The sequence below is a fragment of the Oryctolagus cuniculus genome, chromosome 20 (genome assembly GCF_964237555.1).
Source record: "Oryctolagus cuniculus chromosome 20, mOryCun1.1, whole genome shotgun sequence".
Taxonomy (NCBI): Eukaryota; Metazoa; Chordata; class Mammalia; order Lagomorpha; family Leporidae; genus Oryctolagus; species Oryctolagus cuniculus.
Genome location: NC_091451.1, coordinates 41,105,656 through 41,124,517, shown reverse-complemented (window position 1 = coordinate 41,124,517; position 18,862 = coordinate 41,105,656). Strand labels below are relative to the sequence as shown.

Here is an 18,862-nt window from a genome sequence, read left to right as displayed (position 1 = left end):
AAAGCAACTGGCTGCCATTTAAAAATGAAGCTGTACAAAGTTTCTCCTTCCTACTGAAAAAATTGTGATATATGAGTTGAAAATTCAGGTAACTTCTTAAAACAACAGGGAGGAAAATCAAATGTTAGTCTACAGAGTTCTTCCCAGCAAACTCTGAAATACACAGTCGGTAACAGTTCACACGGGAAACAGACCACGAGACACGAACAGTAAGGATACACAACCCCAAACAGCTGACTTCTGCTCCCACTGCTGCTGACACCACTCAAAGGGTGACTCCTCACTGTCTGTTAGCAGACAGCACAGGATAGCTGTTCTCCACGCATTACCCCACCAATCGTCAATTTACTGTTTCTTTCTGTTCATTTACTTTCCTGTAATAAAACACAGGAGGTGTCTCTCCGTCATCCAGAGGCAGAGTGTGAGTGTACCATCCCTGGTGGACCAGCACCACAATTCCACGGCGGCTACGGGAGTCAAGAACTATGGCCCCAGACCAAACCAGAGACCACTGTTTGGCAGGAAGGGGAACATTGTTAGTGTGTGCCCAAATATCTATGCTGAATAGGGATGTCTTAACATCACCTGAGTGCCAAATACAAGAAATCTGTGGTTAACTATCTGGAGCTCTTTCACAGATACCTATGGCACCAGCAACAGCCAGACTTTTCGACAAGTCTTGCACACTGAGGCGGAAATCCAGACAGGTACCTACACACCCGGCCTGAAGAGAAGAGCCACAAAATGAGGACACGGATGTGAACGCCACATTTAACATAATGAAGGAGCTGCGTGTGCCAGCTCAGTGCTTCTCAGCCCCAAGGCACAGGCGCATCACCTGGGAGCTCTCCTGAAAACACCAGCACCCAGCACCCAGCCCTAGCCTCAGACACTGACAGCACTGCACAACCACTGATGCATTATCACATTAGTAAGTCTAACTGCACTTAAAAACCAATTTGCCTGTATCTATTATTATTTGAAAGTTTTTCTCCATTATTTGCAAGTATTTTTCTCTAAAGATTATAAAATAGATACTCGTTCCAGAGAATCTGGAAACATTGGTGTATTTTCTTCACTGACAGCCCTTCTAGAAAACTATCGCCATGCTGTATAGTTTTGTCTCCTCTGTTTGTTAGTCATTAATTATGGGATATCCCCAAATAACAGGACGTGCTCTTGGAAAACATGACCTTCAAGGGCCCCTAATGTTTTGAACGACACATGAACGAGCCTACACTCAACAGCGCAGGCAACAGGATAGTGAAAGGCATCAAGAAGTTGTGTGTAATAAATAACAGAAAGGTTTTAAAACATGGTGGAAAATTATGGTTAAAAAATATTCAAGGGGCCGGCACTGTGGCACAGCACATAAAGCTGCCGCCTACAGTGCCCACATCCCATATGGGCACTGGTTCAAGTCCCGGCTGCTCCACTTACGATCTAGCTAGGGCCTGGAAAAGCAGAAGATGGCCCAAGTCCTTGGGTCCCCACACCCGCTTGGGAGACCCCGAAGAAGCTCCTGGCTCCTGGCGTTGGATCGGCGCAGCTCCGGCCGTTGCGGCCATCTGGGGAGTGAACCATCGGATGCGAGACCTCTCTCTCTCTCTTTCTCTGCCCCTCCTTCTCTGTGTAATTCTTTCAAATAAATAAACCAATCTTTTTAAAAAAAGTATTCAAAAGAATAAATAAAATAAGCATTTAAGGAGTGCAAGGAAAACAGTTTTAAATAAGGTCCTTATTATCAAATAACTTAAAATCTAGTTAGGGAGATAAACTAAACACATAAAAAAGTAACTAGTGGTATGAGAAGAATATTAGCATGTGGGATTGTAAAGCACATGTTAACCAATGTGTGCTACAGGAGTTTGAAGGACTCCAGGAAGGAGATATCAGGGAGGAAGAAGTAAATACAGCTACCAAACTCCCCCTTCAAGGGGAGAGAGAAAGTGAATAATATTGTTTTGTTTGTGGCATTCTTCCAGGATCACAAACTACAATGCTGAAAAAATTATTGAAATATCAAATGCAAAAGATATTTATCACTGTCCTGATAACAAAGAGGAAGAGTAATAAAGGAAAATGAACAGAACTAAATTAGGAGACAGGAGACACAGAGGACTGAGGTAGGCTGGGAACAAATGGTCCATAACTCAGAAATGAAATTCACTACCTCACACATCTGGGAAATACCCGTGCCTACCCATTTTTTCCTGTTGAATGTCCACGTAAAAAAGGCAGTAAAAGTGAAGTTACACTGTATTAAAGCTGAAATAGTTCTAATTATAATGAAGAATACCAGCAAACAGGTCAGCTTAAAGATGCGATTATACACCAGTTCCAGCTGTAAGACACAGCACTGGCACACTTTCCTTCCAAGATATGGAACAGCTATGCAAATTAACCAAGTGCCAAGGGGTCACAGGGAACCTCAATATTCTAAGAAGTCTTAGGGAGGCTCTTTCCTCTCCGAACAGAAATCTTTTGAAGATCTAAAGAAACTAATCTTACCCAGAGATTTCCATCTGTCCTACCAAAGACAAATGCAGAGGCAAGCATCTGGCCTAGCAGTTAAGATGCTCAAACCCCATACGGGAGTACCTGGGTTCAACACCCAGCTCCAGCTCCTGACTCTGGCTTCTTCCTACAGCAAACCACAGGAGGCTCAAGTAAGCGGGTCCTACCACCCCTGTGAGAGATCTGAAGTATCAGTCCGCAGCCTCAGCCCAGCCCCAGCTACTGCAGGCAGCCGGAGGGGCACTCGTTCTCACATTTGCTCACCCCTCCCTCTCCACCTCTCAACTGAATATATATGTCAGCAAATCGGGGCCGGCATTTCACCTAGCACCCACATCCCACATCCGAGTACCTGGATTTGATCACAGACCCTAAGGGACAGGGGTGACGGCTCCAGTGACTGGGTTCCCGCCACCCAGACGGAGAGCTCTGGCCACTGTGCATTTGGGAGTGAACCCGAGATTGGAGTTTTCTCAAGTAAACAAAAAAATTTTTTTAATTTCTTAGCAAATCAATTCCAGCATTATATAAAACAACAGAATATACCATGACTAAGTGGGATGTATGTTAAGATTACCAAGTTAACTGAACACTCAAATAGCAATCAATGTAATGACATATTAATATGTCAGAATAAAGGAGAAAAATTTTATGATCCATCTCAAAAGATGCAGAAAAAACAATCTGAAATCAACAGGCAAACTACAAACTGGGAGAAAATATTTACAACACAGATACCTGAAAAAGAATCTGTACCCAAATAACTCTTTTACTCATCAATTATGAGAAGTAAAACAAACTAGTTATTTAAAAGGGGAAAAAAAAAGGAAGAGAGGGGCAAAAGACCTAGCAGACCTGCCACATGGGTAAAACCTACATGAACAACCAGGAAACAAAGAAAACGTGCTCAAACGCACCAGTCATCAAGCAACGCACATGGAAACCGTGGGGCCACCGCCTGCCTGATGGCAGCGGAGGCCACAGAGGCCGCGGAGCACCAGCGTTCTCACGCGATGCTGGCGGAGGTGTAGAATGGCAACCACTGTGGGATCTGTCTTAAACATGCACCGTCCCTATAAACCACAATTCAGCTTCTGGGTATTTAGACAAGAGAAATGATATTTATATCCATAAAAATACTTGTACACGAATGTTTATAGATGCCTTAGTCACAACAGCCCAAAACTGGAAGCAACTCACATGTTATCAACAAAGCAATAAAACTGAACAAATGACTGATAAACATACAACACAGATGAATCTTCGAAACACTATGCTGAACATAAAGTCAGAGAAAAAGGAGCACATCTGTATGATACCACTTATTTAACATTCTAGAACAGAAGTAACTAATCCACAGCAAAAAATAAAAGATAAAAATTCAAACAAGCAGTGCCTGCAGGAGTGTAGGGAAGTAAGGCCTGAAGGGAAACAGAAGGTGATGGAAATGGTGTGTATTTTAGTATTTATACCTCACACAGGGATATGCACTGATCTAAAGTCTTCAAACTGTTCATTTAATATCTGAGTCCATCCTTGTAAAAAGTATGCCTCACTAAAAGAAGTTTAAAAAATTCAGGTCCAAAAAAAATTTTTCCTCAGAGGTCAAATATGTTTCTTTTTGAAAAGAGTAAAACAAAAGAAACAATTTTGGGCAAATTCTAGTTTATGAGTTATGTAGCCTTCAGTAAAAAACAAGGGGGGGGGTGGCAGCTAATTGTCCAAATAACAGCTCTTATAAGCTCATCTATTAAACAACAACATGCGCTCCACACGCATCAAAGAACTGAGGAGGAGGAATGTTTCAAATGCTGGAGAATAAAAGACCCAAAATCGACGAACAAAAAGCTAAAATGTCTTTTAGTTTGCCAGTACATGAACTGAGCTCACTATCAAAGTATGCTGCATAATCACAACATCAGTAGAGCAAAGAAGGCACAATAATAAAAACGGAAAATTTAATTTTCTAAATTGGGAAGGGATACAAAGAAAATTAAAAATAAGCAAAATGAAAAATCTGACTAAGTGAAAATCCAGAAGCAAACACAAAACAAAATACAATAAAATTACATTGTTGGTCTGGTCTTGTAGGACAGAAATATAAAAGGCATCGCATCTGCTGTAAATAGCTAAAAATATAAAGGAGCTAAATATTCCACATCTGTACACCTCTATACTCTCATTCACTTATCCTCAAATGCCAGTGCCATTCTAATTCTAAAGAAGAAGGATTTTATTAACTCAAGTTATTTAAAACTTCTATAGCTATTTGTGTGTCTCATTAAATATTTATGACATTATTAAAAATGTAATGCCTACGGTTTAATTAATTCTAGGTATCAAAAACGATGTTTTACAAAATAAATATGAAATACCAGCATAACTTGAGAAAAGAAAATGATTAGCTAAAATATTTTCTTACCACTTTCACAACGCAAGGTGCATCACTGCCAACGGACTTTGAAGAATTTGTATCAGCTGTTTAAAAAAAGTGAAATTATTATCAGAAAAAGTAGCACTAATAAAAACACTATGTTGCTATTAAGAAGTGTACTTCTAGAACGCCTTAACAGAGTTTAGTTCTCAAACGCATGTTTTAGGTACCACAACACACTGCATCACACTTAAGACCTTCCTGTCAAGCTTTAACACAACTGAGATTCAAATACATCTCACAATTTCTAGTGTCTTCAATGTGACCATCAAGTAAGCACAACAAATTCTGAGTTTAAAAAGTTAAAGATTTCTTTAATCCAAAAGTACTCAGTCTTTGATATGCTAATACATATTATGGTTTCTCCAGAGGATGATAATTTCTTAAATTTAACAAACTACACAATCCTTTTAAGAAGGAACATCTAGAGGGTAGAAAAAAGACAGCAGTCAAGGAGGTGATAAGTGTTAGGAAACTGGCGCAGTTGTAGCCAGGTGGCCGCATGGCCCACTACCTGAGCCAGCCTCCACCCCCATCCTACTGGGATTCCTGCTCCTGCTTCCCTGCCCGCCCTCCGGCCTGTTCCTGCACACGTGCTCTCTTGGCTCTTCCCTCCTGCGCTCTCTTGGTTCTCTCTCTAGCCTCCTCCTCTCGTCTCTTGGCTCTCTCTCTCTCGGCTCCTCTCTGCTCTCTCCTCTCCTTGCTAGCTCCTCTCCTCTCTGCTTCTCTCTTATACTCTCTTTTTCTCTCTTTCCCTTCGCCGCCCCTTCACCCCGGTCTGTGGGGTGTTCCCCAATAAAACCCTTCCCTTACTCCGGCGTTCGGTGTGTTTTGCGACGGCTAACATTAATATATAACAATAAGTGTTCAGAATGAGGACATACATTCAAAGAAAAGTCAACAGGATTTGCTGATGGGTTGGATGCAGAAGGTAAAATCTAACAATGATGGGGCCAGCGTTGTGGCATAGCAGGTAAAGCCACCACCTGCAACGCTGGCGTCCCATATGGGCACCAGCTCCTGTCCCAGCTGCCCCACTTCCGGTCCAGCTCCCCATTAATCACCTGGAGAAAGCAACGGAAGATGGCCCGGGGTTGATGCTACAGCACAGCGGATTAAAGCCCTGGCCTGCAGCACTCCACTTCTCCACTTCCAACCCCACTCTCTTACAGCCTGGGAAACGAGCGGAGGATGGCCCAAGCCTTTGGGCCCCTGCACCCAAGTGGGAGACCTGGAAGAAGCTCCTGGCTCCTGGCTTTGAACTGGCTTGGCTACAGCCGTTGTAGCCATTTGGAGAGAAACCAGCGGATGGAAGACCCCCCCCCCCCCTTGTCTCTCTCTACCTCTCTCTGTAACTCTTTCAAATACATAAAATAAATGCTTATAAACAAACAAAAAAAAGAGTATGGCCCAAGTGTTTGGGACCCTGCCACCCACATGGGAGACCCAGATGAAGCTCCTGGCTCCCGGCTCCTGGCGTTGTCTGGTCCTGTCCTGGCTGTTGCAGCCATCTAGGAAGTGAAGCAGCAGACGAAAAACCTCTTTCTCGGTCTCTCCCTCTCTATATATAACTTTAACTTTCAATATAAATAAATAAATCTTAAATTTAAAAAAAGTCTAGGGATGCCTCCAGGATTTAGGCCTGAGCGGGTTACTAATGTAGAGAGAACTGCAGGATTAGCTCCTGATCTGAAGTTTGAGATGTTTATTAAACACCCAAGTTCAGACGTTAAGAGGCAACATTAGTTAGACAAGTCTTGAGCTCGGAGAGTGGTATAAGTTAGAGAAATAAATGTGAGTCATCAATACAGAAATGCTACCAATTTAAAGCCATGATACGGGAAGAGATCCCCCAGGGAATGAGAGTCCACAGAGAAAAGAAGCCATCCTAGGACTGAGCCTTAAGGCGTTCTCACATTAGAAGCTGAAGAGATGAAGGGGGACAGGCTGTGGAAACCAAGAAACCACCAATCAGCTGAGAAGCAGCAGTATTGGGGAAGGGCTGCAGCTAAAATGCTTCAGACTAAAGAAGAAACATTAACTCATAAAAACGGCCAATCTGGGCAGATGAAGGGGTCTGAGCTCCTTGCAGACTGCCCCAGGGAAAGTCACTTAGACAGTGAATTAGTAATAAAGCAAGTTCAAAATGAAGATAGTATCCCAATGATACTGCACAATTCAAATGAGGAAAGGAGGGGGAAGAGTCTCAATAATTCATTCAAACAATATGTACTGCAACATAAGCCAGGCGCCAGGAAAACAGCAGGACCGGTCCCATCATCAAGAAGATTTATTCTGGAAGAAAGAGAAGTAATTCTGATGCAGTGCAGAAACTATACTGAAAGGGTAAACCCAGGACTATAAACTCCCAAAACTAGAAGTATCTCCACCATTTTATCTAGCAAGCACATTACTGGATATATCCAAAGCAAACAGAGCCATCGGACACCTACACTCCCACATTTATCACAGACCTACTCACCACAGTCAACCTGTGCTATCACTCTAGCGTCTACTGAAGGGGGAACGGGTGAAGGAGCGTGCTATGTACACACACTGGACATTAGCCATGTTGTCATCGGCAACAACATGGAACTAGAGGACCTGAGTGAACTACGTCAGCACAGAAAGACAAATACCTCACAGTCTCGCACAAGTCTATCTCACAAGTAGAACAGAAGAATGGTTCTCAGAACCTTGGAAGGGTGTGGAGAGGAGGGATGGAGAGAGGATGGTTAATGAGCACGGGAGCACAACTGGGTAGGGGAGTAACTGCTAACGTTCTGCAGCCCAGGAGGACCACCATGAGTGACAATTCATGTATTCAACACAGCCAGAACACGGGAGTTTGAATGTCCCTGTTACAAAGAATGACAAATGTCTGAGGTGATAGATATGCCAGCTACCCTGGTGTGATCACCGCACATTATACACAAGTACTGAAATGTCATACCATATCCCCTAAATATGTGTGTCAACTAAAAGACCCGTTCTAGGTGTGGGCGTGGTGGTGCAGGGGGCTGAGCCGTCTCCTGGGACACCAGCGTCCTGCCCCAGAGGGCCCTTCATGTCCCAGCTAGTCTACTTCTTCTTTTTATTTTTTTTTTTTTAGAGAAAGAGATCTGACGCCAGGAGCCAGGTGCTTCCTCTGGTCTCCCATGCAGGTGCAGGGCCCGAGCACTGGGCCATCCTCCACTGCCCTCCCGGGCCACAGCAGAGAGCTACTCTACTTCTGATCCCACTTCTTCCTAATGTGCCAAGAAGGCAGCAGATGATGGTCCAAGTACTTGGGTTCCTGGCACCCACGTGGGAGACGCAGTGCAGCTCTGGTTCCTGGCTTCAGCCTGACCCAGCCCCAGTTACTGTGACCACTTGGAGAATGAAGCAGAAGAAAAAATTTCACTCTAGCCCCGTCACTCTGCCTTTCAAATAATCTTCAAACACACACACACACACACACATTTCTAAGAGATACCTGCGCTCCCATATTCACCAAAACATTATCCATAATAGCCGAGATATGGAAACAACTTGAATGTCTATAAAGGGATGAATGGTTGAAGAAAATATGGTCTACACAAACAAGAAAATCACACAGCTTAAAAGACAAGGAAATCATGCATTTGGCATGGATAAACAAGGAAAACATTATGCCGCATGGAATAAGGCAGTCACAGAAGGACGAGCTATCTAAAACAGTCAGACACGTAGAAGGCAAAGAAAAGAACAATGGTTGCCAGGGCTGAGGGGAGAAGACAGGGTCTTGCTAGCCATCAGGTAAGATGTTCACTTACACAAGACGGTGAGTTCTAGAGATCTCCCATTCAACATCAGGCCTGCAATTTACATACTGTACTGTGCACTTAGAAATTCCTTAAGAAGGTGGGCAAGTGCTCTCACCACCCCTCCACCCTCGACAAAAAGAAAAGAGCAAGAGAACACCTCTGGAATGACAGAGCTGGTTATCCCCCTGATCACAGCAACGGCTCACAGGTGCTGGCTCAGGTCTACACTCATCAAGTAGAGCTTTCTATATAGCAATAATATCTCAATAAAGCTGCTAAACAATTTTTACAAAAGTTCAACACAACATAAAATATTCTATTAACTATTTTAACTATATGTTGAAGCAATTTATGTTTGACACACTAGATTAAGTAATATTCTATTAAATTCTTTTAAAAAGAAGCATCATACACAAAGATCCCAAAGGCAGCCTGACAGCCAGGCAAAGATTTTGAGACAGTACAAGGGATGGAAATAAAATTGCCCAAGAAAGGACTGGTATGCCATTCTTTAGCACTTCATTCTAAGGGCACTGGGAAACCATTACAGAGGCTTTCACTGGATGGTTATGTGCCTCACTCAGGCCCACTGTGAATGACAGGATACGAGAGAACAAGACTGGACAGAGAAGGCCCACTGCTACCACCAGAGTCCAGACAAGACATAAGGGCCTGACCTCGGGTGTGGCAACAAAGATGGAGAGAAATGAATGGATCTGAGAAGTCTATCCTAGCGATAAGACTAGACGAGGCATTAGGGATATCAGTGAAGGGATCCTGAAGAACATCTTCCTGGTTTCTCTCTTGAGAGATGCCATTCATTCAGATAATCCTCTTCTGATCGTGAGAGGATCAGGAAATGAAAATCACAGAAACTTTAGACGTGCCTACAGGACATCCAGGTTGCAGGCTACTAGCCATGGTCTGGACTCGAGAACAAATTCCAGGCTATGGACAAACAATATCTAAATCAACAGAAAGGAGCCGTGAGGTCCAACGATGTCACTTGGAGAGAATACACAGAATGAAAAGTCAGCCACGAAAGGAAAGCTGGAAGACACAGAAGTACCCACAAAGCCAACCGAGCACAGCCAGGGAGCAGGAATGTTATCATGGAAGACCAGGGAAGCCAGCTTTACGAGAAAGGTGAACAGCACCAACTGCTGCAGGGAGAAAAAAATCTAAGGAAATTTAAACCCAATCTTCTTAATTTGTTAACAGAATGGCTGTTTCAGTGTTACCAGTAGGCACAGAGAGAGAAACTGCAGGATAAATACTTCCCAAAAGCAGAGGCCACTGGCCTGCAGGGGTCACGTGCAGGATGGAGTACAGCACTAATGTTTAAGCAGCGTTCCATAGACACAGCCCCAGGAGCTGCACCTGAACAACTGACCACCGCTCTGTGATCCGTGCCAGCAGCTCTCAAACTTCACTCTCAGGAGGGCTGCGTCAAACACACTGCTGGGCCCAACCCCTCCAGTGCGATCTTAGGTCTACAACAGGACCCGAGAACTTGCAGTTCTAACAAACTTTCCAGATGATGCTAACCTATGTTACTATAGTAAATATTCTGAGTAAGATGTTTGCTTGAAATAAGAATTCCAGTACCAAAAATAAATTTTTTAAAGTTAAATAAGTAATTTAACAAAATCAAGATTAGAGGTAGAGTAAGGATACAGAATGGAAAAGTTGGAGAGCGGTATCAAAAGGAAACAGGAAATGCAGTCCATCATGACAAATACTCTTGGCTAAGCAGACAGCTTTAGAAGCAGTCTGTTGAAATATTTTTTAATAATTCAGTTAACCTATAGAACTTCAGGGCTGCAAAATGGATCTCCAAAAATCTCAAGATATGTGTGCCAGTGAACAGTACGTGTGACTAGACCTAACATGCAGTTTCTAGGTTGTTCTAGCTCATTCTCCTAATCCCACTATGATGACTATTAGGTTTCTATAGGAAGAAAAAGAAAACCTGTACCTGTAAAAGATCTGAAAAGCCCCAAATCAGGCTGACACAAAGGGAATAAACTCTAACTGCAGGGAGGTGGGGAGGGAAGATGGACGCTGTTTGCTTTGGGCCTCGAGAGATTAAGAGCTCATGGAATGTCTTAAAAACCTAACGCTGCAGTGCTCAGGAACGACATCCCAGATCTGTCTCTTCTGCTGTGAGTAAACCACAACCTTCTACTCTTGGGTCAGAGATGCACTCTGGCTGACTGCAGGTGACCAGGAACGCCCTGCAGCAGCTCACAGCGCTGTGGTAGGACGGCACGGGGACCTCTGTAAGGACAAAGAGAACAGTCTTATACTCACCGAGATAGATACAACCAAAGCCGCCTTGGCCAATGGGCAACCCCAGCTTCCATTCCTTCTTTGACAAGTCAGTCACTATCTCCCCAGCGGCAAACTGCTCCGCGAGACGCCGTTTTGCTGGGCCCTGTCTCCCAGCTTGAGCTGCTTTTACACGAGGCATTTTCACTGTAACAACAAAAAAAAGGAATACTCATCACCTTAAAAGTACGCAAAATACTCTTCTCTATGGAAAGCCCTGTGCAAATGGCTATCTATCCCTTAAAAGAGAAAGCTGGTTCGAATCTTGTCTGATTCTATCTTTACGTTGAAGAGGAGACATTAAATAAATGATCTATGCAATTATCTCCAAGAAAAAAACTGTTTTTAAGTTCCAGTGGCATATCATTTGTACTAAAAATGCTACTTAAAAACAACAAATGAATTGTTCTACGAAGTTGAGGGGAAAACGTATGTTCAATTAGAATGCACACTTTATAGAATGGAATACACAGAATGCGTGTGTGTGTAAAGGTCCATACTGATAAAACCAATAAGCACATAGTGCAGAGACAATGAAACCCCAGGAAAAAGGGCTAGGGTTCCTAGGGCATGACGGGAGATGGTGTCCACGGGTTCCCGCCCACCCTCATGACAGAGAAGACGACACTATCAGCCCATTTTAACACATGAGGAACGTACGGCTCCACAAACCAGTAAGCCTGCTTGGCTCCCAGGCTCACAAACAGGTGTGCTGCACAGTTCCCGAAGTCACTATCACAAACAGCACCTCTCTCAAGGGCTGACAAGGAGGAATCATGACTGCAGTCATTGGGTGTACAGCAAAGGAAAACCCAGTAGAACCCAGCATTCCTGTCCCCTTCTCACTATCACTTAGGACATGAACCTCGACTAACCTATCTCACTAACCTAAAGGGTGAGCCTCACATTCGGGGAGCAGTGCTTCACTGCGAGGAGAGCACTGGGCTGGAATCAGACCTGAACGCCAGGTACTTCGCGTGCCTTCAGTGCCTCAGGTGGAACTCACTTCACTGAGGGAGAAGCTTAACGCGTATTCCACGTGCATACACGTGGCTGCACACGTGTTATATGATTTCATTAACTGAAAAGGAGTCAAAACAAATACTGGTTATGATTCCACAGTTCCCTAAAAAGGTACTCAAGACACATCAAAGACGTGTGGTAAGATCTGTTCAGATTGTCTACAATACGTGAAACGGTTATTCAGCTGAAAGAAACTGTTCAGACCTGACAATTTACACTCCATGAACAGTCCAGTCTTGAGCCTAGATGTGCCACACACAGGTGCACGACACTGGACTGAACATGCTCGGCTAACGCCGTCACTCCACCACACGGCTTCCCCAGATGCAAATGCCTTTCTTCATCAGAGATTGTTAGTGTTTTCCTAGAGAATACGGCTCCATCTTTGTTGTCTAAATCTTCAGTAGGTTAAAAAACACGTTCAAAGTAAATAAATGTACTTCTCTTATTTCATGTCAGTTCTCTTCATTTGTTTTTAATCATGTTAAAATCTTGAATAGAATTCAGTGCCAACCATGACAGCCCAGATTCAAAGCAACAAGAAAAGGTGATTTTTAACACCTATGGTAGATCTAGTAAAAGAAATAACTAAAAGAGCACTGAACTTCACATACTCAAATGGATTCCTTCTAGACTTTATCCAACTTTATCAAATCACCAGAGGAATCTCCTATTTATTTCCTTACAGTAGCCAAACAGTTTAAAATTAAAAATTCTTTCAAAAGATGCATTCTATTTATTTGAAAGGCAGAGCCACGGGGTGGGGGTGGGGAGGAGGACAGAATGTTCTTTCACCCGCTGGTTCACTCCTCAGATGGCTGCAACACCCAGGGCTGGGCCAAGCCAAGGCCAGGAGCCAGGAGCTTCATCTGGGTCTCACATGGGTGACAGGAGCCCAAGCACTTGGACCATCTTCTGCTGCATTTCCAGGCACATTAGCAGGGAGCTGGATCAGAAATGGAACAGCTGGGACTGTCCCCAACCAGCGCCCACATGGGATGCCAGCGTTGCAGGCAGCAGCTTAACACATTATGCCACAACACCAACCCCTAAAGTTAAAATTTTTATATATATTTCTGTAACCCAAAATAGTTACTAGACAATCTTTTGTGTTTTTCTGTAATTCCTTTCCAGAAAAAACCAAAAAACAAACATATTTTAAGTGAAATAGTCTGGCCCACTATAAATTGTGGTCAATACAAAGTGTTTTTCCTCCAAATAAAGCTGTTGGCTTTTATTTTTAGTTTTATTCCTGTAGCCAAGTAATTGAAACTAATTGTAATAATTAATTAAGACTTGGACTGACTTCTTTCTTTCCTACAAACAGTTCCACAGAGCGGCCTCATCACTATCAGTCTACTGAACGCTTCTCAAAGCCATCCAGGGCCACACCGCCCTGACAGCACCCAACCCCATCCGAATGCCCGACAAGCCCTGTCCACGTGGTGCAGGCAGCAGCACAGCTGTGCACGACCCTGGACCCCATCCCATAAAACCAGACAGGACAACCGCACAGCAAACCTCAAAACCCGTGGGTAACACCTAAAACCACAACCCCAAAATCTGAGTGGCTGAGGACAGGCCGCAGAGAGCAACAAGATCTGTGTGGTGTCAGCAGCTGCCACGAAGGGAGCAGAAGGAACTTCGCTGCCTCTGATGAACCTGAGACTCCCAAAACTACAAAGAGGAACTTCTTAGGAAGCACAAGACAAGAGGACGGTCGTTAGAACTAGGAGGAGCCCACACAGCCCACGGCAGGCGAGGACAGGGGTTTGGGCCGAGTCTGAAGATGCTGGAGCAAGCGGGACTCCGAAAACCAACCCGAGTCCCATCCAGGCCATCTCCTGCTGAAGAGAAACACAAAATGAGCCATCAGGAGGATCCGACAAATAAAGGACAAGCTCAGATAAAAGTGCGGCGTTGAGTCAGTCTCCAGACTGTGCAACACCACACAGAAACAAAGAGAGAGGCGGCCCTGGAGGACGAGCCACGGTACACCTGATCCACACCAGCTAAAGTTAACTTAAATGAAGGAAAACGAACTGCATATAAAACCCATCCACAGAAAGGAACAGGGCCTGGTCCCACACTAAGTTCACGCTAGAAAAAGAAAACAAAAGGAGAAAACATCCCTTCAGCAAAGCAAGTAAGAAAAACATGCCTCCCAAAAATTTGACAGCTACTTGTATCAATATTTCAAATTAAGCTAAAAAAAAGAAAAGTCTATACAAAAACTAAACTATCAGGTAGTAGTAGAAAAAAGAAAATGTTAAGACAAAATCATTTCAGAAATGGAGACTAAATTAGAAGGAACACAACTGAATAAAGTTTTGAAATGACTTAACAGAAACAGAAAGCAAAAAGGAAAAATGGAAAAATTAAAAAGGGCAAAATGATAAAAACAATTCCAATGCAATCGTAAGGACCAGCACAGCAGCTCAGGCCGCCACCTGAGCCATTCAAGAATACTAGTTCAAATCCCAGCTGCCCTGCTTCCAATGTGGCTCTCTGCTAATATACCCGCAAAGACAGTGGACGATAACCCCAAGTGCTCGGGCCCCTGCCACAGACGTGGGTGACCCAGATGGGGTTTTGGGCTCTTGGCTTGGCTCTGGCACAGGTTCAGCCATCACAGCTACCTAGGGGTGTGAACCAGCAGAAGGAAGATCTCTCTCCCTCTCTGTCACTCGGGTTTTCAAATAAATACTTTTTTTTTTTTTTTGGACAGGCAGAGTGGACAGTGAGAGAGAGAGACAGAGAGAAAGGTCTTCCTTTGCCGTTGGTTCACCCTCCAATGGCCGCCGCAGCCGGCGCACCACGCTGATCCGATGGCAGGAGCCAGGTACTCAGCCTGGTCTCCCATGGGGTGCAGGGCCCAAGCACTTGGGCCATCCTCCACTGCACTCCCGGGCCACAGCAGAGAGCTGGCCTGGAAGAGGGGCAACCGGGACAGAATCCGGCGCCCCAACCGGGACTAGAACCCAGTGTGCTGGCGCCGCAAGGCGGAGGATTAACCTAGTGAGCCGCGGCACCAGCCCAAATAAATACATCTTTAAAGAAAGGGGAAAAAATTCACAAATTTAGAATACAGGAGGAAAAAAGCTAAATATACATGTAACAAAGAAATCAAAGCAAGGCAACAGATTACTAAAAAATACTTCTTCAACAAAACTTTTTACACTTAAAAATAAAAATGGACCCAGAAAAGCCATCACTAATATACAGTCCAGCAACATCACTCAGCTAAGTACACAGAATACATTCTTTGAGCCCCAAGCCCCCACCGTCTCAGGGGGCCTCTGGGGGCTGACCAATGGCTGTGCCAAGGCACAGAAGCTGCTGCGGCTGGGTGTCAAGCGCGGTGAATCCATAAACAGCCCCTCAGTAACTGCTCTCATGAAGTCGACGTCACACACTTCACTGAAGGCGGCCAGTGCACCACACACTCACATGGGGCAAGCTAACATGATAAACCATTCCTGGGAGGAAAAAGTTATATATATATATGGCATGTAATAGTTCTTTAGTATGTTAATAGATTCTGTTAATATTTTATTTAGGAACAAAACTGATAAATTCACAAGACTGAGCCGCAGTTTATAATCTGTGGTACATGTTTCAATATCAATATTATGTCCACTTCACAAAAAGCCTAGACGCTCTTCGTTTAGCACAATCTGAAGTATTTAATGGCAGTTGAGTGGCCCAGTCCTTAAAGATTTTAAAGACCTCAACTGTGAAAGTCTGACAATGTTAAGTGTGATAAGGATTTGAAACTACTAGGACTCTCACGCACAACACACTGCTTGAACCATTTAGAAAATGCCTTGACAGTAGCTGCTAACCGACCTAGCAGTGCTAACTGTTTGTACACCTAAGTCCAGTGAAAGCATGCCCGCCAAAAGCCACGAAAGCAAGATCGGAGCAGCAGCTTAATTCACGACAGTCACAAACTGGAAACCTGTGTGTCTATCACAGGAAAATGAACCTCCCCAACACTACTGTAAGAAAACCAAGTCGGACTCAGGAAGACATACTCCATGATTCCACTTATAAGAATGTCAATAATAAACAATTACTCAATGACGACAGAAATGCAAGAGCAGATCCATTTTGGGGAGGAAACGACTAAGACTGGAAGACAGCAGGAGGGATACGGCAGTGCTCTGCGTCTCAACTGGACATTTGCTTTGCAAAAATTCATCACATTGTACACTTATGACGTATTTCAATCTGTTTTGTTTATGTAAAATTAACATAGTAAATTACCTAAAATGCCAGTCAGGGTCCATGCAGGAAATAGAAAACATGTAAGTAATTTAAACAGACGAATCTTTTATTTTTTCAAGATGTATTTACTTATTCGAAAGACAGGGTTACAGAGAGAGGGAGACAGAGATCTTCCATTTGCTGGTTCACTCCCCAAATGGCTGCAACAACCAGAGCTGGGCTGATCCAAATTCAAGAGCCAGGAGTTTCTTCCAGGGTCTCCCACATGGGTGCAGGGGCCCAAGCACTTGGGCCATCTTCCACTGCTTTCCCAGGCCCTTTAGCAGGGAGCTGGATCAGAAGTAGAGCATCCGGGATTTGAACCGGTGCCCATGTGGGATGCCAGCACTGCAGCTGGCAGCTTCACCTGCTACCTGTTTTGCCACTGCGCCACCTTCCCCTAGTTTTTTTGTAAATTGCAGAGCTTGCGGCCAGTGATTTGGTGTAGTGGGTAAAACCACCACCTGCAGTGACAGCATCCCACATGAGCACTGGTTTCTGTCCTGGCTGCTCCAATTCCTATCCAGCTCCCTGCTGATGCACCTGGGAAAGCAGTGGAAAATGGTCCAAGTCCTTGGGCCCTTGCACCCATGTGGGAGACCCAAAAGAAGCTCCTGGCTTCAGAACAGCCCAGCACCAGCCATTGTGGCCATCTGGGGAGTGAACTAGTGGTTGGAAGACCTCTCTCTCTGCCTCTGCCTCTCTCACTCCACCTTTCAAATGAACAAATAAATCTGTAAAAAATTTAAAAAATAATAAATTGCAGAGCTATAGAGGGAAATCTTCCACCCACTGTGTCACCACACAAATGGCCACAACAGCCAGGACTAAGCCAGGGTGAAGGCAGGAGCCAGCAACTCAGGTCTTCTACGTGGAAGTAACGGGCCCAAGTACTTGGGGTCATTTCCCCTGCCTTCCCAGGCACAGAGCAGGGAGCAGGACTGGACACACAGCAGCTAGGACTCAAACCAGCACTCCAATATGGGACACCAGCAACACAAGCAGCACCTTAACCCACTGTACCACAATGCCAGCCCCAAACAGAAGAATTTAATATGAAAAACATTCGTTTATAAACAGGGGTCAACTACTAACAGAGGAAAGAGACAACTCTAAAGAATGCACGACTAGCACATGCAGGGAGCAGCTGCTGCCTCCAAGGCCAAGGGCGAGTACCCACAAAAGGACACTCCGCAGGCCGGGCAGCGAAGTCTCCGCACTGCAGGTGGGCAGGAGCTCGACACCAGGAACCTGCCACTGGAGACAGCGGGGAGTGCTCAAGAAATGCACAGGGAGTACCACAGCTGGCAGCCACATAGAGAGACAGAACTCCCAAACAAGCACGCTGCAACAGCAGGAGAAATCCCTTCCCGTGCTGTGTCTGCAGGACCCCTTCACCCCTTCACCGCTGACAAACCCCAAAGTATCCTGAAGAGGAAAAAACATTTACAGAGTCCAGTTCAAGCATCAGAACCAGAGCATCAAAGGCAACAGTGATCAAGTGTACGAGCGTGAGACCCATCAACCTCCTGCCAACACCTAGTCACATTTTCCCAGACAAAGGTGCTGTGGTTTGAATATGGTCTGCATTCCCCCGTAAAGGGAGGACTTGGGTCATTGCTGGTGGAGGGGCTCTTGAGGGGTCATTCTCTTAAGACCCCTGGAGTGCTCCTGAGAGGGCTGTTATGAAAGGAGCCTGCCAGCCCCTCGCATTCTCTCTCTGCTCCTGGTTTGAAATGCAACTGCCTGCTCCGCCACACACTCCCGCCACTGCTATCAGGACCATAAGGTGATGCAGCCAAGCGGTGGCCTCATGGAGCCTGGACCGGGGCATCTGGACTTCCTGCCGCCCAAACAGGAGCGAGCTCAGTCTTCAGGAGCAGCCTGTATCGGGTGTTTCATTACAGTGGCCAGAAGCTGCTGATAGCAAAGGGTCACTGGACCGCTCCTAGGGAGACCACCACGGACCCAGCCCCGAGTGTCCCTTTCAGCAACCCCCACCGTGACCCTCCCAGCACTGGCAGCCCCCCCCTTTTCTCAGGGTTACAGAAGTCTCCCACTCGTGAACCATCAGATAGAAGACTCCCCCCCCCGTCTCTCTCTCTCTCTGCCTCTCCTCTCTCGATGTAACTCTTTCAAATAAAAATTTAAAAAAAAAAAAAAAAAGGAGCCTCCCACTTTCCGAGAATATGAAATCTGTGTTTCGCAATCTCTTTGTTGCCTTTCAGGCAATTTCTGACAGAAGAAAGAATTATTTTAAACCGTTAAGTTCCTGCTCGAAAACACAACAGCGTAACCGCAAGCAACCGCCTCAGTAAGTCAGTGAGTGTTCTAGAGCACTCAAAACCCCAACTTACACACTTGCTCAGTCCACTATAGGTTTCTTCTAATAATGAAACCAATACTGCATTAAGGTTTCTATTAAAGAATGCACTGGAGGGCACAAACCTTACGAATCTAAATCTTTCTGCATAATTTGAGCCCACTTGGCTCAAACCTACTA

The 18,862-nt window shown here is 44.8% G+C and overlaps 1 protein-coding gene across 22 annotated transcripts in view; it reads right to left on the bottom strand.

Annotated features, from left to right (window-relative positions):
* Window positions 1–18,862, bottom strand: part of VRK1 (VRK serine/threonine kinase 1) — an 80,640-nt gene that overhangs the window by 36,385 nt on the left and 25,393 nt on the right. For 20 of the 22 annotated variants that reach the window (XR_011385046.1, XR_011385045.1, XR_007915593.2 and 17 more), the window contains 2 exons: window positions 11,050–11,214; window positions 4,940–4,995 (listed from right to left, as the gene is read on the bottom strand). Coding sequence is in view for 18 of the 22 variants with exons in the window: in XM_051835942.2 (XP_051691902.1) it covers window positions 4,940–4,995; window positions 11,050–11,214 (221 nt within the window). In the remaining 4 variants the exon portion in view is untranslated. Of the gene's footprint in view, window positions 1–4,939; window positions 4,996–11,049; window positions 11,215–12,024; window positions 12,149–18,862 lie in introns of all 22 variants that reach the window. The other 2 variants (XM_070065629.1, XM_070065638.1) reach the window with 1 other exon arrangement.